We start from the raw sequence: 25,607 nt of genomic DNA on the forward strand, positions 1-25,607 counted from the left end.
CACTGGTAAATGTGGTTCAAAGATACGTGTAACGGGGCAAATCACTGCCAGATGAAATGTGTTACTTTTTCTTCATTAAACTCCTGTACCAAGAGCCTCTTCCCTCAAATCCCTATTAATTTCAGTTTTCCACGAAAATTTAGACCTCTTCTAGCATGACGAACTGTTCTGCCTTGAACGTGTCAAGAAAAAGCGCATTCTTAATCAGGACTGGCATGATTTACAAGAACTTATAATTACTTACACGTGACTACTTTTTGTTCAATATATGAAACAATTAGAGGCGCATTCACATTGTATGAAAGATGAAAAATAATCATTGATTAATTTTAGATGGTAAAAAATTAAGTAATATCGAAGCACGTGTAAACGCTTCAGATGTGCTGAGATAAATGTATTGCATAATCTACAGCTGGGAATTATCTATCGGAATGAGGGGGACTTGCAGGAAAAATCCCATTTCTAGAATTGACAGTTTCGTTGTTTATCATAACTGAGCAACCCAAAAAAACCTGATGTTATTTATCTATAAACAACTGGAAAGATAATTATAAATATCGGTTCATCACAGAAACATGGAAAAGACTGTCATAACGTTCCATCAGTACAAAAAACAAAAGGCAAATTCCCATTGGAACACTCGCTTTTACATGTACAGAATGTAAAATGAAAGAGAAGGCGAATGTTGTATTTCAAATGCTCGTGTGTTGTGTATGTGGAATTAATGACATCCAGATGCCAACTCAATCATCTAGCCATTATCTCGAATTCATCGCTTGGCTATCTGATATAACCCTGTTATTCCAGATAGGAGGCGCTGTATCTGCTACTGTACTTTCACACCAGGGACGTGTGCACTATAGTTGTTTATTTTGCAAAGGAAAAAAATATAATTCATGATTTTAAAACTATTCTGGTCAGAGACCAGATGAGCTTATAAATAGGTAAGATACATGTCGTCCTTCCGTCAACTTTCTGTCTCTAAACAATTTTTCAAGACGCTACCCCTCGTACAGTTTTGATCCAATAAGACTTGGCGCGCAAGTAGAATATACTAAGATACATAATTCTTTCTATCGGTTTTTGACTTTGTCAAACGGTGTTGCCATGGTTACTAAAAACATTCTTTCAAAATGCTACTTCTCTTTCAGTTTTGGTCCAATTTCAATTTCAATTTCGTGCACAAGTAGACTATACTAAGACACTTAATTCTGTTTGTCGGTTTTTGAGTCTACAAACGATGTTGCCATGGTTGCTAAAAAAGAAATTTCTTTGATTTTTTTTAAAACGCTAATCTTCCTTCAGTTCTGGTATGATTAGATTTTTTACGTAGGTAGACTACACTAAGATATATATTTCTTTATTATTAAATACACAACAGTAGAGCCACAGTCTCGTCATAGACTTTTGGTTTAAATTATGGGTTAAGCCATTGACGTTTTGAAACATCTGGGGCACAGCATTTGATCTAATTTGTTTTTAGAGTTATCATTCACTGAAAGGAGTTGCGTTACGGTCCAGAACTGATTGTATATAAGTCTAACTCCAACTTCTGGTTTTGAATTTTAAAAAAAAAAAATAAACAAACAACCACAAACAAGCAAAAAATATGAAATTGTAATGTATAATAAATTAAAAACAAAACTTTCAAACTAAGAGAAAATAGTTAATTTTATATTTGTGCGTTTTGTCATAGATTTGAAAAGATTCCACTAAATCAACCTGTTTCTAGAGGGAAAACAATCTTCTGACAAAACAAATCACCAATGTGTACACATAATTCGTATAAAGCAGAATAAAAACAGCTGGAGTAGATCTATAGCTACCTTTCTTGGAGACGTCGAAGCTGTCGTCCGGAGTGACTTCTTTCACAATGTAGGCTACGAGGACCTGGCTCAGAATGTCATTTCTCAGGTTAACCTTCTGCATCGTCCATTTGAAGGCCAGCTCTGCACTCTTGTGTTCGGGCTCGAAAAATCCATCTAAAGTGTAATTATTACACAATTATTATATATAAAACTTGCTAGCTTCATTCTGAATAGCTTTAGATTTTCAGTTGTTAATAATGTTCTCTGTTTGTAAATCTGTAAAATTTGTCTGTTTATCGTGTAAATTGTATAGGAATTATAGATTTCCCACCCAGTTTATGTAATCACAACAACACACAATGGATACACCACTGGTTTGTCAGAATAATTTTGTGGAGAAATAAAATCATTAACAAATGTTACCATGCTCCATATCAAATCCGACTTAATGATTTGTGTTCTAATTCTGGTACAGAAAGTTAATACAGAAATACTGAAATGATGATTAAGTACACTATATAAAATTGCTGACGCACCACCATATATAGAAATTTAAGATTTACCTTACCAAAGTTATATTTAACTTTTTTTTATTTAACAGCCATCTTCGGATATTCCCGGGTGATATCCTCTTGATGAGTAAAAGATGAGTAAAAGAAGAGATCACCCCATTAAGAACTTTCTTAATACATGTATCATTATTTATAGAATTTTAACATGCTTCATACATTTATTTTATTACAATATATGTTTCGTACTGGATGGAAAAAAAATAAGTATAGGATCTCCCAAGGTTTGTGGTAGGATATGATTTTTTATCCATCGAGTTGTGTGTGTTTTATCCCCGAGTCTTGGCAAGGGGATAAAACAGACGAGTTGGATAAAAAAATCATATCTAACCACAAAACCATCGGAGATGCATTTTATCACATGTTTTACACAAAGCTATCACTTGTTTTACACTGTCTATATATGGAAATCCACATTTACGCAAAAATCATTGTGACGTCACAACCGTGGATATGAAAACGATATCCTATGAGCTATATCAACTGTATAAAAGAGTAAATATGTGATAAATAATTTTATATGTGCACAAGAATTAGCTTACTTTTGAAGTTTAAAATATAACTCGATAATTTTTATTTTACGTCAACGTCATTACGCTAATTTTAAGATGGAAACTTCAGGGTTATTTTTCAGTGCCTAAAAGGTTGAAAGGGAAAAAATAAACTTATTTTTACTCCCCATTTGTTTCCTTCAAAAGAAATTCTTGTCGTTTGAAAAGCTGTCCGTTTGCTCGATAATGCTCATTGGAAAGTCACGAGAAGATGCGACTGTGAAGCTGTTGTTAAAGTAAGTTTCCATACTGCAAGTCCAAGCGCTAGTATTTACAGAGAAAAAGTAATATGTGCTCGTTTAATATAGATCCAACCTTATCTGTCGATCACTAAAATATTCGTGAACATCACAACAATTACGGTCATGCAAGATTGCCAGGACATGATTATTTTTAACACTATTTTTGCTGCTGTCCTTATATTTATTGATAAAACCTGCAGATTTTAAATTGCTATGTTATATAACGAAATTCCACTTGTATTTCTTGTACTTGCAGTTCTAAGAATTAGTTTGCATGACATATTGTTATACGAGGGGTGATCAGAAAGTTCACGAACTAATTGAATTACTTCCTTAAAAGAAATAAAATGAGGTTTCAGTGCTCATTATATAAGTAGGCCTCTCCGATTATAATGTACATCAGCCATTGTTCTGCCCATGCGCGAATCACGTGATCCAGGCGGTCACGTGACACGCTCCGTGGCGTTCTGTTCACAGAAGCTAGAAGATTTTTCCGAGTCTTATATTTCTTACCATGCGTACGCAAGTTATTTTTTTATAACAAAAACAGTCTATCTGTCAGAAATGGCCAAATCTCTGCAATAGGATGGGTGGATAAGGACATCCCTTCCAAGATTTAGCATGGTGGTCATCAAAACCCGAGTCCTCTGTCTCGGGAGCGTCGTTTATCCCATGTGGATAAAGTATGGACGACCTTTTTTATCTATAATATCTCATATGTTTAAAGTCTAAAGTAAACGATATTTTAGGGATTTAATTATTATATTATTGTTAAGATATTCAACTATTTTTTTAATTGTAACTTGGCGATCTGTCATAACAAATTGCTCAACTAAGGACATATCTCTTCCCCAGCTTGCTTTCGCTGGGCAACAGAACAAACATCATTTTTAACCATCTCCTTGCCTTTACTAAAACAATCAATCCAATTAATGATTGAACTTCTGGTAAGTCTTTCGTCTTCATAAACCTTGTACAAATTATCATATTCTACTGCAAAGGAATTTCCAAGATATACGTTAAACTTTACAACCGTTCGTTGCTCGAGTCCGACTGAGTCAACCATTTTTTGTCACGTCACCTACATATTGACGTCATTTTCCCATTGTGACGTCACAAACACGGAGCAAAACATTATATAACATCTGTTATTTATAGAACATGTGTATGACTATATGTGTGCCAAATTTCATTCTGATCTCAACTATGGTTTTGTAAATATAGAGATAGTTCGCGAACTTTTTGATCACCCCTCGTATTTATGGAGAGGAGCCAGTAAGTTGTAAGAACTTTGATTTACAGTCGAGCCTCGTTACATGTGTAACTATATTTCCGAATGTACTGTCCGGATTATTAAAGGGTCTGGATTACTGATCATGAAACATACTTGGTATATCAAGTTCCCATCAGATTTCATACGGAAGGTGAAAGTCCGAATAATTGGTATCCGGATTAACATGATTAACGAGGTTCCACATGTTCAAAACAATATTTGGGATAAATCCACTGAAAACCGGCCGAACAATTTTGTCTTCCTTGTTGTACACAATGTCTCACCGGGCATTATTGTTCTTGTGTTATAATTAATAAAACATGATATGTTACTTTTATTAAAAAAAAAAGTTAAGAATGATGAGAACAAAAAAGACATTTATAATTAAGATCTGTCATTTTTAAAAGGCATTTTTCTGTAGAAGATTAATGGTCTGCAAAATAGACACACGTGCGCCACATGGCGTATAAAATGTTTTCAACTAGCTCTTGACTAATCCAAATGTTAATTACAGTTGTAATCTTACTGAGATTATGTAACTCCATTGGCCTTTGTCTGTGTTCGTTTGTTTGACTTCAGATTGATATAAGAGATAGGTAACTGTTCAATACCTAAACAGCGTGAACACAAAGTCTCCGTCATTTAACATATTGTTAATACATTGTCTGTCAGGGTCATACTCTGCATTGAACCATCAAGTCAAACCCTGCTTTTGGACATATGAGAGTATGAGTGTAGTTATAGTATGAAGAAAAAGGATCTTTTTAAAGAAAAAAACCCAGACAAAAACATCACTTTCAATTACAAAGTTGTAATAGCTTTATTGTGTAAGTGCCAAAATCAATCGTCTTTGTTGGTTCACCACTGAACTCTGACCCTTTTCTGGTGTCCTATAATGCACTCTTATTATAATATTTGTTTTTATTTTATTTGAGGGTTATCATCGTGTCGAAAGAGAAGCTTTTTTATAACCTAAGCTCATTGAACCCGTGCCCCTGGGAGAATGGACACCCCAGTATCGTTGTGTAGGGAACATCAGCTGAAATTTCAGCTTATACTGCTCTGTTATTATTTCTCCATGGTATTGTCTTTTTAAAAAAGTTTAATGTTATAAATTACAGAGTTATCGTTTCCCCAAAGGCCGATTTTGTTTTCAATTTTGAGTGTCGATACAACGTTAATTTGAGACTCTGATTAGATTACAAGTCGTCTCTGTGTTTTAATATGGTTAATTTCGGGATGCTAACCCACCTCCGGCAATAATAAAATGAGGTATGAGCCTAAGTTTCTCCATTAACTTCGAATTGATTGCTCGGCTCTCTGGGTTTTCTTGAAAATTGTCTTTTAAAAAAAATAGGAATGCATGTGTTTTTGTTTCGTATTTTTTTTTTCAAAGTCGATATTTCTTATTAAAGAAAAGAAATTATCTGCTGCAGAGGACGGAACATTATTATTCATCATAAGTCTAGTGTTTGCAAAATATTCTTAAATTGAACAAATGCATTGTTTGATTGAATTAGGCTTTAGTTTTTGTTTTAGTAAATTAAAAATAAAAATATGCAATTGTGATAGATCTTATTGAATGTGTTCTGTGTATACATTGTTTAAATAACATATATAAATATCTGCATTTGCTGACATTTTTTAACTTTGTACATTTAGTTCTGGCTGGCAAAAACTTTGTCCACAGTGTAGCAATCGGTGATTTCTTTTAGCACTTTTTGGATTTTTCGGTGTTATGTATAAACATTTACTTTACCTCTCCAGTATGAAAAGCGATTGAAAATCGTGTGTACTCCAAAAACATTGCCTTTTAAGTACTGTTAAGGGTAAATACAATTTAACAAATCTAATATCAACAATTCATAATGTACGCCACAAAGAGGAAAGAGCATCGAGTACCTATGTTTATATATAAAAAAAAGTTTTGTGCTGGGCGGTTTTTCCGACAGCATTGTCAATCTTTGTGATATTATTTCAGTTGTCAACGCTAAATAAATGGGTTTAAATTGAAAAGGAACTTTAATAGGCAGTAAAATGTCTTTAAATCTGATAAAAGAATTTCCATTCAACCACACTATTTAAATATGATTAAAATTCAATATTTTGAAGGTTCTGGGTGTTAAAATTCAAATGAGATTCTGATTTCTAATTGATATTCCTCCATCTGTATACAACCAGATTTGAATGCAACACCGCTGTATTTACTGACTCGCACAAATTATAATCATTTGATAATTAAAATCGGGATCGTGAAGTCTCGAGAAAACGATCTCCATCGGTCATGACTTATAATGTACAAAGTGAGGCGGCATCTGGCCAGAGATCAATTTCTGTTTTAATATTCGTCCTGTGTTACTCGATACTAATTCTAAATCCCCTGTGTCTGGCTTTTACACAGATTTTTAAATGAATGAATGGATAGCTACCCCCTTAATTAATATTAACCACGACAATATAATAATTAGGCACTGCTCTGGTATACATAATTTGATAATTTCAAGAGTTTTAAATGAAGATTTACATTTGAAAATATTTGAGGAAGTTAAAGGTCACAATATGTAAATGGTCTTAGTAATTGTGCAATCAATTATTCGCAACGTTAACATTCCGGAACCCTGAAATGTAGAAAACATTTTCAAGTTTAAAGACATGATCTCATGTTTATCATATTGTACGTACACCTTGTTAAAATTGTATTTTCTCTACACTGTTTTTCAGTTATGAGAATAAAGTTCATTGTCATTGTTTATAATGAATCGAAGTACGGTAAATTTCCTTTGTTTTCAGGGGATAGGCATTATGTTAGGGGATGATGAGTGTGTAAATATTGACTCAGTGAAACTTACATCAGTTCTCGTTAACGCCACACCAGACCCCTCACACATGGCAGTGGGTTATATCGAGCTCTACCGAAACTCGGGGAGGTAAACTACAAGTCAGTGGCGAAATGGAAAACTGGGGATTACAAATAAAAAATTCCCAAGACAGTTTATACCTTAAATATCATAATCCAAGAACCATCTCCGACATGAACGCAGTAAACCGCACTAAGCTCTTTGTCGCCTCTGTAATCAGCAACACGCGAGTTTCTCATCTTATGATAAAAAAAATATAAAAACGTTTTGACGTTCATTATCCTAAACCTAAAAAGCAAACCTGTGTTACTGATAGAAAGTGTAAGAGTACTCACCAATTCTGATCGTGTTCGGGTATTGCTGAGTTTCACAGAAACTGATTAAATAGAATATCACAAATGACAGAAAAAGTACACATCCGTGCTTATACATCTCCAAATCAAGGAAAGAAGACTATCACACAGAACACACGGTGTGCAGCTCTTCTCCTACCCTCCGACTGGCCCCTCCTCCATACAGAGCTAACGATCTCTATGAGAAGCCACGAGTGTGGCGTCATTAAAATTCACAAACAATGCTCATCTCACAAGGCGCCTCTTCTCGTTGGCATCTGAAAATAAGAAAACATTATAAAACTTCACCAAAAAACTTCACAGATCCATGTGACATTTTAAAACCGAGCTTTAAAAGTTACTGTCAATTAAAGCGTCAAAATAAAGTAGCAAATTTATGTTTGTGGTAAACTTACAAGTTTAAATTATATTAAATCTCGTATACAAATGTTTTCCGTTATTTTTCCTTCTTGTTCGGGAGGCGGATTCCATGCACTGTGTAACAGCAAGGCGAGGATTAGTAAACAGTAGCGATATCCGCCAAGAGCTGTTGAATCAAACAGAACTCATTTCAAAATTACACAAATATTTTGTTAACGGCACTAAAATCAAATTAATCCTTCGATGAAATTGCGCTCCCGCTGAAAACAGAATAAACTAGAAGCCTTCCGAAGTTCCCCCGTAAGACAGCAGGGGTCGGATTTCACGTGGTCCTAATCGTTATCGGGGAAGATCTTGTATCGATGTAGGAAATTATATTTATATTCAGATCAATACATAAAATCTGGTGTCATTCGAAACGGAGGGTGATATTCAGCTAGAGATTCCAGGGCAAATAATGTCGCTTCAATATAACTTGAGTTTTCTGTGTACTACACAATAGGAATGCATCCAGGCATCCCATTATAAACGATAATATCTTGTTCTTTATCGTTTGTCAAAGAAACAGCCTTATGTTCCTTGACAATTTCGATAATAAAAAGCAAAATATATTATGTCTATAGCAGAACGAAGAAGCGATCACTTTTATGATGCAAAGTTTAATCTTAATAAAATTAAGGTTATAAATGTACACAATTGTTCATTGATTTGGGGGCGATATTGCCCCAATATAATCGTATTAGTAACACATCCCCAACAATAAGAGATTTAAACTTTTTATTATGTAGATATGTTGTCCGATGAGTTTGTATAAAGTTTGATTACAATGAACAGAACTGATTTTAATTAGATTTAACAATCCAGACCCATTGAGTAGCTTAATTGATAAATCATCAACGCATACCTGACCTTTATTAATGCTTAGCACTATATGTATCAAATACGTAATTTTATCAAAATAAATATGATACTTTGTACAAACGTAAAATTGCAAATGCAATGCGATCGAATTGTGCAATGCTGAAAAAATGGTTTTCAGATCACTGTAAAACAACTGCAATCAGAAATCAAAATTTTTTCTCAGTATCACTAGGAAAAATATAGACGGGTATAATGATTTGATTAAATTGCGCAATATTGAAAGTGGAAATTAAAAAAAAATACTGGGATCAGGACGTGGAATCATATTTAAACATCTTAAGCTTCAGACAAAATCTGCATGTATATTGCTCTGAAATGATTTAGAAGACAAACATTCCAAAATAAAAACTATTTTCAATCTTGCATTATCAAACAGTTGTTGTATGGAAATTACGAGTTTCAGTTCACAAGTAACAAAAATCTTCCAGATGATTGAAATTTTACTTAAGTCTTAGTTAGATCTGTTTCATGATCCTGGAATTAAAGAGCAGAGTCTTTTCCTTTACAAATGGTACGTATCTATAGAAACACTGGGTAATAAACTTTTATGCTAATGACGCCACTGTACATCAACACCCCAAGACTGTGTATATATACACTGACAGACTGTCACCGTGGTTTATTGGGGAGACACCCAACTGTGTGTCAAATTGAATTCTTTCCCCCGGGGGAGCAACAGCCGAGGAAGGAGTCGTGTTGATAAGCCCGGGGCCCACCCGGGGATCGGACAGGTCGAGTTCATTGATCACATGTGTTTTATATAATGATTACCCATTGATCTTTTTTATCTCCAGCAGGCAGGACACAGCACGACAAAATTAGTCCAGTGGTCTATCTTAAAAAAAAAAAAACACACAACAATCACAATTTTTTTTAATCAAAATTTCATATACTAGTACATGTAATAGCGCAACACTGGGCTTATTCAATTAAACTTATATAACACGTTCATTCTTTACTATTTAAAATATATTATTCCTATATTTCAAATAGCTTACATATAAATTTTCTTTGATCTAGGACGTATGTTTACTGTCTATATTCATGTAGGTCCCTGCTTTGATTCAACAATATATATTTGAGTTATTTCTGATAATTATACATGCAGGGACCTATATCTGTATATAGGTCCCTGATACCCTGATACATGTAATTAGACAAGGAAAACTTATAACGAGGTTTCAAGATGTTGTTGTGTCACCCATAAAACACATTCCTTGTATAACCAAAGAGCAATCACCGAAGAATTCAATGGGAGTTGTGGTTCTTTGAATTCATTAAACAATATCCAAAAAGTTGTTTAATAAATCATGAGAAATTTTGAATAATCAGTAACCTTTAAACAGTAAAAATCAGTTAAATGTAAAATGCTCCCGAAATAAAAATATTAATCATGCCAAATGCACTCATAACACATATTTATCAGGCCCGTAGGAAGCAATTTGAGAGGCACAACCAAACATTTGAGGGGGCACTACCAAAAATTTCCTGACAAGCAAAAAAAAAAGAAAAGAAAAGAAAAAAAAGGTCATCAGACGTTTTTATTGAGGGGGCACAAGCTTATAGTATCTATGTTTACTATAGTAATCTAATATATCGGGAAAATTATTGGGGGGGCACGCCCCCCCCCCCCCCGGTTCCTACGGCCATGTTTATAGATTTATAATTATCTAATACACATGTATATTGTATCCTCATAAAACTTGTTTTATCTATTTATTTATTTTAATACCAAATACTTTCATCAGTTCATTTCTGAAATATATATTTACTGATTTTATTACAAACAAAAACCGACATAGTTTTACTGCCCTTATCATAGCGAGATTTAAACACCCCAGTGTTGAATGAATTCAGTAACAATGATTTATTTAGGTAGCAGGCTAAGTCGTAATTCCCAGGTAGTCTAGTGGTTAGGATTCCGCGCTCTCACCGCGGCGGCCGGGGTTCGATTCCCCGTCTGGGAAGATTATTTTTAAGATTTTAATATATTTATATGTAATACACTTTATTTTTCAAATTCCTTACCTTTTGAATACTTCAAAAATTAATGTCATTAGGCCAAAATAAAAAATAGGTTTGTTTCCCCTAACGCGACCGACCCACTTAAATCGTGCCGACTGAAAAGTTTTTTAAAAAGATTATTCAAATATTTATTTTTATTGTTGATCAACTTTATAAAATATAATTTCATCAAAATTCGTTTTTTATCAGAATGGCGGCTTTTGTTCTACTCTCATTTGGCGCCCACAACATATGGCCACAGAGGGTTATTTAGTGTTATAAAACAACGGCGATGTATCAGTCTTAATATACATCTTTAACTTATTAGCACAATCCTACACTCTTCAAACATTTCGTGAATTAAATATAGCATGACTAAGGAGTGTTAAGATGGTATTTACAAATGTGTCTTCTAAATTTAACGTACGTAGTAAGCACGACAAAGCCTGCCTCATGAGCAGATGAGGGGCCCACTTTGTGTATGCATATCAATAAATTTCACTGCATTTCATTCGTTTTGATCTAAAAAAAAACACTTCATGTATGATTCTATTTTTATTATATAGGACCATAGGATTTGTAAATATATCTTTGTATAATTATCTCATCTTTATAAATATAATGTATGTCGTTTCTTCATTCCTTTTATTTATGGGGTAAACTTAGTGACTATAACATTAGATATATGAAATTTTAATCATTTTAGATATGGTTTGGTTGAATTAAATTTTGTTTATACAGGTACTCTCTTTTCAAATAGTGTTATAATCTTTAAAGTTGGCTTATGGTACGGCTTCCTGAGAAGTCCAGTGTATTTTTCTTTTCTTTAGTTGGACCCTTGAAAATAGGTTGTTTCTTTGCTTTAAAATACTTTTAAAAATTGCTGGGTGGACAACATTTGAACAGCTGCCTTGTGGAGGGCTCCTAATTTAGACTTTTTCTCGGCACTTATGGCCATTGATCATACATAAAAAGCATCAGTAAGGGATCTTTATCGTGCCAACATCTACATGTATACTGTGACACTGCATTGCCCTACGTTTTTTGCGATCTCATTTGACTGACCAGTTTCCACGCCCCACTTCGGGACCTGTGACTTAGAATAAGCTCCTGAATTACGTCGTGACTCCAAAACGAAACACTATAATTACTGCGCCACGCGAGGCCCTTGACATTTAATTTATCTGTGTAAGCACTCAAAGATGATGGTAGGTTTAAAAAAGTATACTCGGATGGCCGATGGTTGAGTATTTGCGAATCTTGTCTTTTTGTAAAAATTCAATTTCAATAAATTTAAAATTAAGTTCAAATGAAAAATATTTGTGAATTAATTTACCATACATGTTAAATTTCATTTGTATGATATTCGGTTTAAAAATCGGTTTCTTTTCTTTTGTTTTTTCTTATTAATACAGATATTATTCAATTTTCAGAATGTATTTTCAAAACTGCTGTCAGAAAAAAAAAATAATTTACCTACCTACCTACTCAACTTGAAATTTTAGGGTCGGGTTAGGGGAAACAAAGATATTTTTATTGATGGCCTTAGTTATCTGTAAAATAATAAAATCAAGAAACAAATTCATGCTAAAAATAGTCTTGGAATGCTTATTGTATAATTTGTGCTATGTGGTACTCAGTTACTGGTGAAGGCAGGCGTCTAAAATTTAGCTGGCGCCTTATCAAAAAAATTCAGTTACCAATTCAAATTTTTAGTCGCCCAGACAATTATTTTTAAGGCACCAACTTAAAAAGTTAGTAGTAATCAACATAGGGACCCATGACGTGACTAAGAAAACACGACATTTCCATTGCTTGAAATAATTTCCTCTTCTTTTAAGGACAGATGATACAAACATTTTTTCTCTTTGGAGGAAACTTAATATCATGTCACAGTTTTAGAAAAGTGGATAATTCTTTGATTTTGTTCTCCTTAGACGTGTAGAATGAAATGCCTTCCATATTTCCCTTAGAGAGTACACAACTAGAGTAATCATGGTAAAAATTTTTAATCTTTATTCATTTACCCTCTTTTTTTTCTTCAAAAATGTTTTCTAAAGGAGCACAGAGTGAACTGATATTACATTTACTCAATAACCTGTTGTATTTTCTTGCATAAAAGAAATAACAGTTGAATTTTATGAGGAAAGCAAAATGGTAAAAATCAGCCTGTATGATTTTTACCATTTTGTTTTTCCACATAAAATTCACCTGGCTTGGTATATTTTTTAAAAGATTAAATTATATTACACTTTTAGCACCAAGCTAACATATTCTGAAATTTATTTTCATCTGTAAACCTTAACTGAGTGTGATTTGTCCATATTTGTAATTTTATTGAAGTATCAACTAATATTTTCCAAGTGTTATTTCTTTTATGCAAGAAAATACAAATCTCAAAACTTTTTGACTTCATTTAAAACTTTATGGGAACTTTCGCGTGAATAAACAGAATAGACTTTGTGTGCACGTCTTTCTACGATAGAGTTTTGCGATGATTGGTTGCCCGATATAAATCCGACTCAGATTTTTATGCTTTATATTTTTGCAATCTCTCATCAGATGTAGGAAACATAAATGAATGAATGAATGAACATTAATACATAATCATTATTTATTCCAAATTCTGTATGGAGATGATTTCTGACCTCTTAAGTAACAAGTTTGTGAAGATTAACAGGGTTTAGAATTGAAAATACTAGTTTTACCCTTGATCTGAGTCAGAGGCAAGCGTTCATTGGTCCTATTCCCAGAGGAAGTGTCATCCTGATTAGATTGTAGAACTTTACACAATGACGCAATCAGTGTAAGTTTATAGTTCACATAGCCCTGCATGAGGATTAAATGATTTTCTTCTGATCAAATATTCTTCGAGGTTTAATATGTATGTTTATTTTACATATCTCTATGTACGTTTGTATATATGTAAGTCCGGTCTTAATTTTTCGACGTCTTCTCAATAACTAACAGGTCAATCACAACCCACCTACGTTTCCTTCAATGGAGGTGATTTTTACGTAAACATATATGGCTTTTATCTCCTTAAAAAAAGGACTTTTATAAGTAAAATTGAAAATTGGTTTAGTGTACAGTTCGTCGACATATATGAAATTTAGCGTTTCGGTATCTTATACAGTTTCTTAATTCATTTCCGTGGCATCATAGATACATATAATATGAAAATCCCGTTTATTGCTTTATCTTGTTTACTCCTTTTCGGCAAATTGTTCGATCTCCCGAGAGTCGGTTTATCCAGCATCAATCAATGAATAGACTACAAATTCTTGTTAAGAATATATTCTGCTGAGATAACCTGCATTAAACTTTTCAAGATTGGTACCTTAAAATCGACGTATTTACTACAAGGAACAAAACAAAAATAGAAAAATATGAATAAGGATGCATGTTTTTAAGATGCACGGCATTGAAAAACATGACGGTAAACCAACCTTCCTGGGATTTTCATATACAATGAAAACTTTGCGTTCTGGAATGAAACTTTTCTTTTTATTTTTTGAGAAGACTTTTCAAACTACAAAGAATCAAAATGTGAATAAATAATAGGGGGTTATGGGCAAAAAGTATTTTGATGGATAAAATCAGAGAAGTTCCGTAAAAATAGATGGCACCTTAGCACTATCAGAAGAATACATCCTTAAAACGAAAGTGTTAACGGAGACATCATACGACAAAAACACAATTCACAAACATCTTCAAATGACTTTTATGTTTCGCTTCGTTAATTTTTGTACATAGAAATCATAGAATTCCATTAGGCACCGAGACTGATCACTCCGAAGACAATACAGTGTTGGTTTATCTAATGATATGCTTCTATGTTACAAAAGCTTCAACATGATCTGAGCACATCTTAAAACATGTAACAACACTGACACTGATATCGGAGGCTACAGAATAAATTGTGTTCATAGTTCTGTAAATGTAGCTCTGGAAATCAAATGAAGAGTAGCTGAATTTTTCTGAAAAGACTTTACATCGAAGACCGGGGATTTAGAAGTCATATTCATATAAATTAAAAGATTTTTTGTTGGTCAGATTATAGATCTGAAAACAATATCCTACAAAACACTCGAAAGACCATCAAAACCTCCTGATTATTTTCTGTTGGCAAATTCGAGAAAGTTTAGAGGATAGTCCATTTCAAAATGTTCACACAGGGGGAGGAAACCTATTGCTTTTGGAATGCTCAGTATGTTATAAGTATGAGATTGTTACAGTTAGTTTTAAATTCTCTGAATTCTAAAACTTTAATGTAACACATATAACTCTAGCTTAGCTGTCATATTCCAACAATAACTTTCAAATCTTTGACTGGATTGGATTCAAACTAATAAAAGCCATCTTTCAAAATTCTCTGCCGACCGACTGACCTAAAATGACCCGACGCAAAACTAAAAAAAAACCTAGCTATAAGAAACTTTTTTTAATAAAAAACTATTTTTTTTAAATCAATTCCGGATTTTTCTCATCCCGTCAACAATTACTTAAAACAACTTCATTTTCAGTACATTTAGAAAATTCAGCACTAATTTTGAATTTTTCTGGAATATTTTTTACTACCTACCTACCGACCCATTTTTTATCTTGAAGAGAGAGAGAGAGAGAGCAAAGATGGCCTAAAGTAGGCCGTTGGTCATGACAAAAAAGTGTATCAAGGTAAAATGTGGCCCTCCGGCCAGAACTTTAGAACTCTTATAAGAAATTAATTTGAATTTAAACTTAGTCTGTTGTCCTTGATGACATAAGGTATAAAGTGATGAAACGAGAGTGGACCCCCCCCCCCCCAAAAAAAAAAAAAAATAAAAATCTAGTTTGCTTTTTTGAATTAATCAGAATATTTGAGTAACCATATAAACCAATGTAAACTACTCAAGAAACATTTGAACACCTACTTTAAAGAATTTGCATTTCATGAAATTATAACTAAACAAGGAGACGTTGCTTTTGAGACAATAGAAAAGAAACACAAAGATAAAAAAAGCCCAATTCTATAGATAAGCCTAATTCTATTTTTAAATCTCCATAATACCAAAGCCATTATTTATCATCCTTAGGTTTCCCAAAGCGGGAGCATTGAAGGCTTAATTGGAAGAAATATGATTTATCGTGCAATGTAATGGCACGGGGAAAACCTATAATCAAGCTTTAAGTAAGCCATCCCGCCACTAAGAATGTCGTAAGTAGAAAAGGTCCAACGAAATTCCGTAATCCAAACTTCATCTCTACTGCGTGCTGCCTGTCAGTTTGAGCCCACTCAGGAAAACCGTAAAGCGGTCTCCAATCCGTGTTAACAAAGGTTTTCCCCTTGGCAGTTGTTTTGTCTGTTGGGTGTTACAAAAATAAAGCGTTTTTATTACACCGACTGACATCACTTTAGTTCATTTACCCGTACATGCAAGACTTCTATAAGAATTTCACTGTATGAGAATGTTCTTAATAGATACCATTTGTTGTCACGATAGAAAACTTTTTTTTTGTGAATCCTTTGAGGCATTCTTAAAATGACATTTTGTTTATTTTATACTTGATGGTACATGTAAATATATGATATTATAAAAATATATTTACTGCACGTTGATAAATCTAACATGTTTTTATCGAACACGCGGTTGCTACTCATAGTGGGTAAGAGGTAGCGCGTAGTAATACCTGGGCTGCGTTCTAGACCGTGGCGGCTAACCTAGCAGCTAGGTGGTGGATATTGAACGGAAAGTTAGCCTAGCCGCTAAATGTTAGATTTCGAATAAAAATATATCAGTATAAACTTATTTTTGGAACAAAAAAGTTTATTTCAAGCGAAAATGTGTATGTAAATTATCATTTAATTTGCTCAGGTGTAAAAAATAATTCCCCTTTTTGTTAAAATCATGTGCGCTGCGAAGTTGTAACTAAGGTGGCCATCTTGGATTTGGTACTTAGCATCAAATATTTATGCTAGCTTTCCTTACGTAGCGGCTAGGCTATAGCTCTCCGTCCAAGAGGGTAGCGGCTACGTAGCAGCTACCGTGTTGAACGCACCCCTGTTAGACAGATATATGTGGAGCATGACTGGCATGCTCTGTGTTTTTTATTCATTCGAGCTCAAGATTTTGCGCTTTTCACACGCTTTACGCCCGGCCACCCACCCTCTATTTGCATATTATTTAATTAAGCAGGTTTTGATATGTTCATTATTAAATGAACTGAATATGAATTTTAAATGTCTTTATATTGCAGATATACGTAATAGAGTTCTATTTCAAGAAATCGAAGCAGATATTCGCGTGTTCTAAGTACTTTATATGTGAAACAATGCCCATATCTTGGAGCATATACCCATAATCAGTGTTGTTATGATTTTGAATAAGGCTGGTAAATATTTTATGTTCGTTTGAGATTGTTCGAATAAGAACATAAATTCAGATTCATGTAAATTCGCGATTGGGTTAAAAAAAATCAAGCAGATGTGTAAATCACCCAGTAAACACTACTTAAAAACATCCCCAAAAACCTTTTACGTAAGATCTTACAAATATTAAATGAAAGCATCTGACTTCAAATAGAAATGTGCTTTTGATAATTAGTGAATACTTTTGCTTCTTAAGTTGGTCTAGAATCAGGTGCTTTAACAGCGCTGTATCTCACTGTGTGAGAGATTTCCTGTCAGAATAGTGGTAACATCTTCTAAAATCAAGAGCCTACTTAATCTACAGAAAACAAGGCTTGTTTACTTTGTCAATATGTTTTACAGAAATTTACTCAACTTACCTCTACAAAACAGCTTGGAAAAACAATCGGCGTCGGTTTTTCCATTTATCCTATTTACCACTGCCGAATTTCACAGCAGCTTTAATTTTTTTTTATGATTTTGAGAATCTGGAGTAAACCCATGGAGGCACGTGTTCTTCAGCTGGCGAACGTCCCACAACGTGTGTGCGTTTTTCTTGAGCTTATATCCTGCATGATCTTTGCATTTTGAAATAGATACTCAAATGTGCTATTTGTCACAACATTATTTCATCCAAAAGGAGAAGTTCCTATGAATCTGTGGAAAATTGGATTCGCTCTTCAAATGAAATGTCGAGACTCTAATTGACTTTAACGACGCCCATAGTTATTCATGGACAAGAACAATGCTTTAAAAAAGCTGTATACTGCTTACAGCCGTATTATTTTCCTGCACTTTTTTCTCTAAAATTGACCAGCTTTGAAGTGGTCTAACTGAGATTAATCTTTAGGGTAAAAAAAGCAGCCGATAATACTCTTGATTACTCCATTATTGATCCAGCAGGCGTAGAATTCCGCGACCTGTCATGGACCGTTATTGCCGTAAGAAATGGTGCCCATGTAATAATAGAGACGACTCAAAACGTCCAAAATCTGCAACGAATAATGCTGAAAAACCATAAATCTACTATTAATTTATTGATATATGAAGCCTTTTGTCCTTGAGCAATCATGCAAGTAAACGAGATGCCATAACTAAACAGAATATGGATAATTCGCGTGACTGAATAATAATTGTAAAAGACAAACGGCCAAGGTTTCCTTGTATTTATTATGAATTTCTAAGAGCTAAATCATGACTTTTTGTGGGGATTACTGGAGTTGAAATAGCGTGTAACTTTGCTGTAGCCCAGTGTAAGACTAAGTGTGAAAACAACATTAAGCATTACTTCCAAAATCTGAAATTAAACAAGATGTGTTTGTGAAACACTGATGCCCCCGTATGACAGCTTTTGGCGATGGTTGAAGTTTCTCAAATGCAAGTCAAACTCCAAGGTCAAGGAATGAAAAATATTGTTACCCAAAGAAAGGACTTGTTCTCAATGAATATACCTGTGAAATATGAAAGCCCAAGCACTAACCATAAAAAAGTTATGGTCAAGGGTAAACTTTTTAAAATGTGGGTCAAACACCAAGGTCAAAGGGTCAAATTAATGGTAGCCAGGGGAGGGCCCTGTCATAAGAAATACATATGTGAAATATTAAAGCCCTGGCACCAACTGTTCAAAAGTTATGGCCAATCTTTTTTTTATCAAAAGTAGATCAAACTCCAGACTTTCTGACATCGTTGACAGCTCCTTTTTCAATAAAAATGGAACTCGTAAATTTACTTACCTTGTCATTTGCAAAATTACTTAAAGTTTGTTAAAAAACAATCTGATTGTACATACAAATACTCTGAATTTGACATTTAAAAGATGCTCGAGTTTCTGATTGATAATATCGATGTGGCTTTTGGAGACCAGGTCTTCCAACATTCTCTTGGAATTTCCATGGGTATCAACTGCGCCCCGTTATTAGCAGATCTATTTTTGTATTCATATGAACAGAATTTGTTCAAAATCTTTTACGCGAAAAGAAGAAAACACTTGCTGTGGCCTTCAACTCGACATTTAGATATATCGACGACGTATTGTCAATTAACAATGGTTATTTCTATTCTTATGTCGACATGATATATCCCGGTGAGCTTGAGATAAAAGATACCACAGAATCTGACACATCTGTTTCATATTTGGATATTTTATTAGAAAAAGACGTTAATGGTAATCTAACAACAAAGCTTTCTGATAAGCATGATGACTTTAACTTTTCAATCGTCAATTTCCCTTACTTATGCAGCAATATACCATTATCACCTGCAAACGAGTTTTATATCTCTCAGTTGATTCGATACACCAGAACATACTCTACGTAATGACAATTTCTAAAACGACGTAAGTTATTGACAAACAAGTTGATGAAACAAGAATATCAGCAGTCTCGTTTAAAGTCATCATTTCGTAAGTTCTATGGTCGATACAATGACCTTGTCAGCAAATACAATCTATCATTAAGTCAAATGCTGACTGACTTTTTTCATACTTATTGTTAGGCCATTATTTACACACTGAATTGTCGACGGATTTTTCCGTTATTTCCCGGTCATGACAAGGAGTACACTGCGGGTGTGACCGGTCGGCAGGGGATGCTCACTCTTCCAAGGCACCTGATCCCACCTCTGATGTCTTAGAGGTCCGTGTTTGTTCTGCTCCTATTTTGTAATGTTAAAAATGGACTTCTGATCTCGAATACTGTTCGTTATCTCCACATATTTCATGGAATATACCTGTGAAATATGAAAGCCCTAGTACTAACTGTTCAAAAGTTATGTTCAATATTAAAGTTTTTGAAAGTGGGTCAAACTCCAAGGTCAAAAGGTCAAAAATATTCATATTCATGGAAAGGTCTTATCACAATGAATACACATGTGAAGTATGGAATTCCTAGCCCCAACTGTTCAAAAGTTATGGCCAAGGTTAAGGTTGGGTAAATTCTTGCAAAATTGGGTCAAGGTCAAGAGGTCAAATATATGTTGGTACCCAAAGAAATGTCTTGTCACAAGAATTACGCATGTGAAATATGAGAGGCATAGTTCAAACCAATAAAAAGTTATGGGCAATGTAAAAGTTTTTGCGGACAAACAAACAGATAAACAGACAGACGGATGGACAGGACAAAAATATATACCCCTGAATCGTTGATTACGGGGACTTAAAAATAAAAACAACATTTTAAAAAACGTGGCATATTCTAGGACTAATATACCATTTATAAATTAGAACTAATAAACCGGGTATGTTACAGGAACAGTTAAAGAACAATCGTGTGCATTCACTTCTGTTACTTTTGTCACACCGGAAATCAAGGACTTATAAGTTGTGACGTAAGCTTTACTTTTTATGTTTGACCGGATCATTATAAAAATTGTTGGACCTCTCACCTCATTGTCTTATTTATTTGACTTTTTACTGTAGTGTTAGTAGAGTGAAATATTTAAAATGATTTGATAAAGTCATTGATATTGATTGTTAGAATTTATCCTTTGTCAAATTCATATGCATTTGCACATGCATTTTTCCAAAATTATTTTTCACCTGGGTATCAAAAGTAAGATTTTCAATAATGCTAATTATGCTGAAGGCAATATAAAATGTTGCATATCATAATATATACAACTTGCATTTTCTTTCCTTAAATTTCCATTGTACATGAATTAATCCGAATAAATAAAGCTGGGGCAGATATACACGCACGAAAGAAACATCTGCCCATCAAATTACTTTGCTCTAACTATACGATTCTTAATCATGTTAATGTCAATCTCCAAGGACACCCTGTTACTTAGCGACAATTTGCTGTATTTACTATCTTGCACAAGAAGGCATGAAGACATTTCTTAAAAATAATTATATCAATGTTGATACTCTAAACCCATAACTCGTTAAATTTGTGATCTTTTCTATTAATGACCACAAATTGCCATTTTTACGATTAAGATAACAACAATTCACTTGAAAAAAAAAAACCAGAAAAGTATTTTTGGTTCTTAGATCGAGATTGAAAGTAAGTCTGCAATTCCAGCAATTATTAGTTTATCAGATTTATCTGTTACTCTAATTTGCGAAGGGATCAGATCTTGAAATATGTTTTGTTTCCCAGCATGCAAATCTATTTCCGTGCTACTTTACAGAAGATAGCCTCCATAGTTCACAAACGAGTCCCCGCCAGCTACTAATCACGTCTCGAGCGCTTCTCCAAACCAAGAGGGGTTATTAGTTTAGCTAAAGTTTTATGGTTTTCCAATTATCTGCTGGATACAATGACCAGTTACAGGAGAAGCCGACTCGCAGACAATTCTTTGATTAGACAAGATTGGCTTTTTGTTTTTTGTAGAATTAATGAACGCATCAGTGAGTTGCTAACAAGATGAGACACCGATTGTGAGGATGATACCGTGAGAGTTTAGATTCCACGTCCACCATATCAACTTAGCCGAACTGATTCACTGACAATAAAAAGATTACGAAAAGCATCGGTATTTTGTGGGTGTCTTATTCAGTATAAGAACATTTTAATTTGCAATGATGCTTACTGAATTTCTCGTAACGCTTCCTGGATGAACCTATCAAAATAAATTTTTATTGCTTTTTTTGTTTTTGTTTTTATATTTGATATTCATCTTTATAGACAGTTTACAAATTATGAAATCCTTTTCTGAATACCTAATCCGAAATTTAGAGTGAAATGAGATAGAATATCAACAAATGCAATTAATCAAAATGAGACACATCAAATGGTCCTAGATGCAGTGCCAGGATGCTCCATTGTAAGTTACTGACCATGAGTGGGGAAACTTAAATTGGTTATTACAGATATAAAACGCCAAAAGAATCAGGACTGACATAGAAGTTTATATGCACTCGCTGAATAATGACTTAGTTTCCTTCTAGAGTATCAAGGGAATGACATATAATAGACGTAGTTTATTTCCCCGGAATATGAATATAAATTAAGCTTGATTTAATGAATATTTCTAGCATGCTTCCTTTTATGAGCATTTAGGTCTATTTTCAGTTGGTGGCAATGTTGGATATAAACTTTCATTGATAAGACAGAATCTATAAAATAGTCTAAAAACCCAAATATTTTCATGAATTACAAAAATAAATAAATATTAAAACTTAAATATAAATAAATAGAAAATGACAAAAATATCTAATAATAATAAAAAAAAATAGATGAATAAAAATAAAAGAATATATTCAATGGATCAAGTTTGGAGAACCTTTAACTTCCGTGTGAAAGTGTAATATTGAGAAATGAAGAAAACATTAAATTAATTAAAACATTAAACAAGTCCTTCAGGGCAGGCCTGCCCCTACATAAAATTTTGATTGGTTGTGATCTAAGGAATAATTTAAGCCAAGGTATGATTTTTTAAGGGCCACCGTGCCCCTGAGTCAACATTCACAAAAATCGTGCAAAAATAAGGAAAGCTGTTTTTGACAACCTGGTTCATATTTACATCATCAATTTTCATAGCCTGAATAGCTCGAATGGTATAACATCTGACTATTATAAAAGATTAAAAAAAAAAAACCTGACTATTAACATAGCGGATACTTTTTTTAGAGTCATGTTTCGAATCAACCTGGTGCCACACTTTAATTTATAGTTTTAAATTCTCACCTTTTCAAAGACTATTTCAATTTTTTTTTATTGGAGCTTGTGTATTTACCTTCAATTATCTATCAGTTATGCATCTTCATTCTTGATATAAAAGACACTAAATAGTAAATTCCAATGTAACTAAAACACAGTCAGGCGGAACTATACCTCAGTATAGCACACTTTCTTCGAGGACAAGACTTATTCACTCTGTGTTACTCGATACAGGTATTCTCGTCTGCAATGAGCTGCGATGGATTTCTATTGTAAATAAATTCCTTAGAATTTAATCAATTCAGTGTATTACATAGAGGATATTCAATGTTTTGTAGATGAATATGGAATTTATTTCACGAGTGGGACAGGATTTTTTGATATTTTCACGAGTGCGAAGCACGAGTGAAAATATCAAAAAATCCTGTCTCACGAGTGAAATAAATTCCATATTCATCTACAAAACATTGAATTTTCTGTTTATTACATTTTCTTTGATTTTCCCTTTGCTTCAGTCTTTTCCTAACACAGTGTCATAGGCTTGACGTCATAGTTGAACGGTTGAGACGTCATAGCTTAGAAGTTGTGTGATTGAAAACATTACATAGCAAGGATTTTAGCAACATATTTGGGAAGAAATTTGCAGTTTTAGCTCTATCAAGATGCTTAGTTACTATTTCTATCTTATGACAGGCCAGAAATTATTTTTTACTTACTTTGATATCCTTTCACATTGTGAGAGAATATCATTTTTGGTATCCTTTCACACTCTGAGAGAATATCACTTTTATTCAATAAATAAATCACAGTATTTCACTGTTGAAAATGTAATAAATTGCTTTTATTCCGTCTGTATTTGTACTTGTCTGGGTTATTGCGCTGGAAAATATACGTATAATTGTTTGTATTATTTTCAAGCTCAATATAATTACAATTACATACATGTACATTTGTAGTCAATGTTCTAAATTCTGAATTCAGATTTCAAGTTTGAAACAGTTGGGATACATTTCAGTAACTGCATTCCCTTGGATTTCATTTATATATAATTTGTATACATTATGACAACATTTTTAATATGTACATGGAAATGTGTTTTTAAATGTAGAAAAAATTGCGTTGACAATATCATGCTTCATAGTTTAAATGTATGTCTATGGAAAGGTTCCTCCTATATCTGCATCTATTCACACTGAAATAAAATGATTTATGAAAAACGAATTCGTACATGCACATGTACGTAGCCTAAGGTCATTGACCAAGTCGACAAACTTTTCGTAAAGACTAAAACCAATCCCGACACTATGGGTCCAAACTCCAATAATAACGAAGTGTTCCATTAGTATAAATCAAAGGAATAACAATTGGTATGAAATATGCTAGTCAAAATACGACCCAATGATAGGTATTATTTGCTGACAAGATAATTATAACGACCATAGAAATTACGAAATATTGGCTTTAAACGAGGTCTTTGAAATCCCTGTAACATAACTTATCTGTCTGTAGCCTGCGTCGGTTTGAAAAGTTGATCGTACTCAGTGCATGCTCTTGAGTATCGAATAAGTGGGGAGACATAAACACCATTAGCAGATGATAGTGGAATATTACTATATAAAAATAGGGAAAGTTAACGATGGAAATGACGAAGTCATCTCGTTTGTCATATAGTTGTTACTTGGCTCGTACCCTCTATAGTCTAAACAAAGGGTAAACATCCAAATATAAAACAAATGTGGCAGACTCTGTGGTGTCTTTTATTTCAAGTTCACTGGGATATATCGAATCGACATATGAATGGAAGTAAATATTGTTAATTGATAAAATGTCGTCGATATATCTGAATGTCGAGCTGAAGGCCTCAACAAGTTTCTTCTCGTTGGAAGTTTTTGAATAAATTCTGCTTCACAGGAATCATCTAATAAAGGAGTATAATTAGTGCCCATCGAAAATCCAACAGATTGTTGGAAGACCTTGGGGTGTCCAAAGACTACATAAATGTTGTTAATATGGAACACCAGCAGCCTTTTAATATCAACTTATGTACATGTAATTGTGTTTAGAATCAGAGTGATTTTTAACAAAGCAATTTTGTTGAGGACCAATCACATGATATGAACATTTTTAAGTTCCATGTTTATTGAAAAAAAATGTGATTTTAAATTTTCTAAAAGTTCCTTTGGAGTTTTTGAGAATTCACATTTGATTTACACCACTTCTAGAATGTGGTGTATCAGAGAATGTCTGAAGATTCTCCTTCACAGCAGTTAATATTGAAGAGTAAAGATAGGGGCTTAGTAGAACATTTGCTGGATCCGGCAATTGTTTTTAAAGATTTTTATGAAGTTTAGGAATCCATTATAGGTAGGGTAGATCGAACTCACCTTCGTTGACTGGAATGTTATAAATATTAAATAATGAAATGTGATTTTGAAGAATTCATCCTCAGAAAGGGAACTGTGAGTATCAGTAGGATTTCCAGATGTAGAACTAAAACCAATTTCTTCTAAAATAAAGTTGTAATAATGAGTCTTACAAAGAAGATGCTGTTATGTACAAACCTTGTCTGCTGGAGCCATAACATGCTGTTCATTGCCTTTTAACTTTCTAACACAATTCTTTTATATATACTTTAACATAATGCATTCTGACAAAGTGTTCAGGCCTTCCCCTTCAT

At 33.6% G+C, this 25,607-nt stretch overlaps 1 protein-coding gene and 1 non-coding gene across 3 annotated transcripts in view; one reads left to right on the forward strand and one right to left on the reverse strand.

Moving 5' to 3' along the window:
* LOC133185532 (glutamate receptor ionotropic, kainate 2-like) overlaps nt 1-17,820 on the reverse strand; it is a 30,024-nt gene extending 12,204 nt beyond the window's left edge. The window contains exons 1-3 of one of the 2 annotated variants that reach the window (XM_061320828.1): nt 17,708-17,820; nt 7,637-7,911; nt 1,827-1,982 (exon numbers count right to left, since the gene is read on the reverse strand). In XM_061320828.1, coding sequence (XP_061176812.1) covers nt 1,827-1,982; nt 7,637-7,733 — 253 coding nt within the window. In that variant the 5' untranslated portion in view covers nt 7,734-7,911; nt 17,708-17,820. Of the gene's footprint in view, nt 1-1,826; nt 1,983-7,636; nt 7,912-8,049; nt 8,536-17,707 lie in introns of those variants that run through there. The other variant, XM_061320827.1, reaches the window with a different exon arrangement.
* Trnae-cuc (transfer RNA glutamic acid (anticodon CUC)) lies at nt 10,831-10,902 on the forward strand. The gene has a single exon. It is a non-coding gene; the product is annotated as a tRNA-Glu (tRNA).
* Nucleotides 17,821-25,607: the final 7,787 nt, after the last annotated feature.

Source organism: Saccostrea echinata, unplaced genomic scaffold (genome assembly GCF_033153115.1).
Source record: "Saccostrea echinata isolate AGI-Se365-2 ecotype Australia unplaced genomic scaffold, CSIRO_AGI_Sech_v1 ptg000012l, whole genome shotgun sequence".
NCBI classification, from domain to species: domain Eukaryota; kingdom Metazoa; phylum Mollusca; class Bivalvia; order Ostreida; family Ostreidae; genus Saccostrea; species Saccostrea echinata.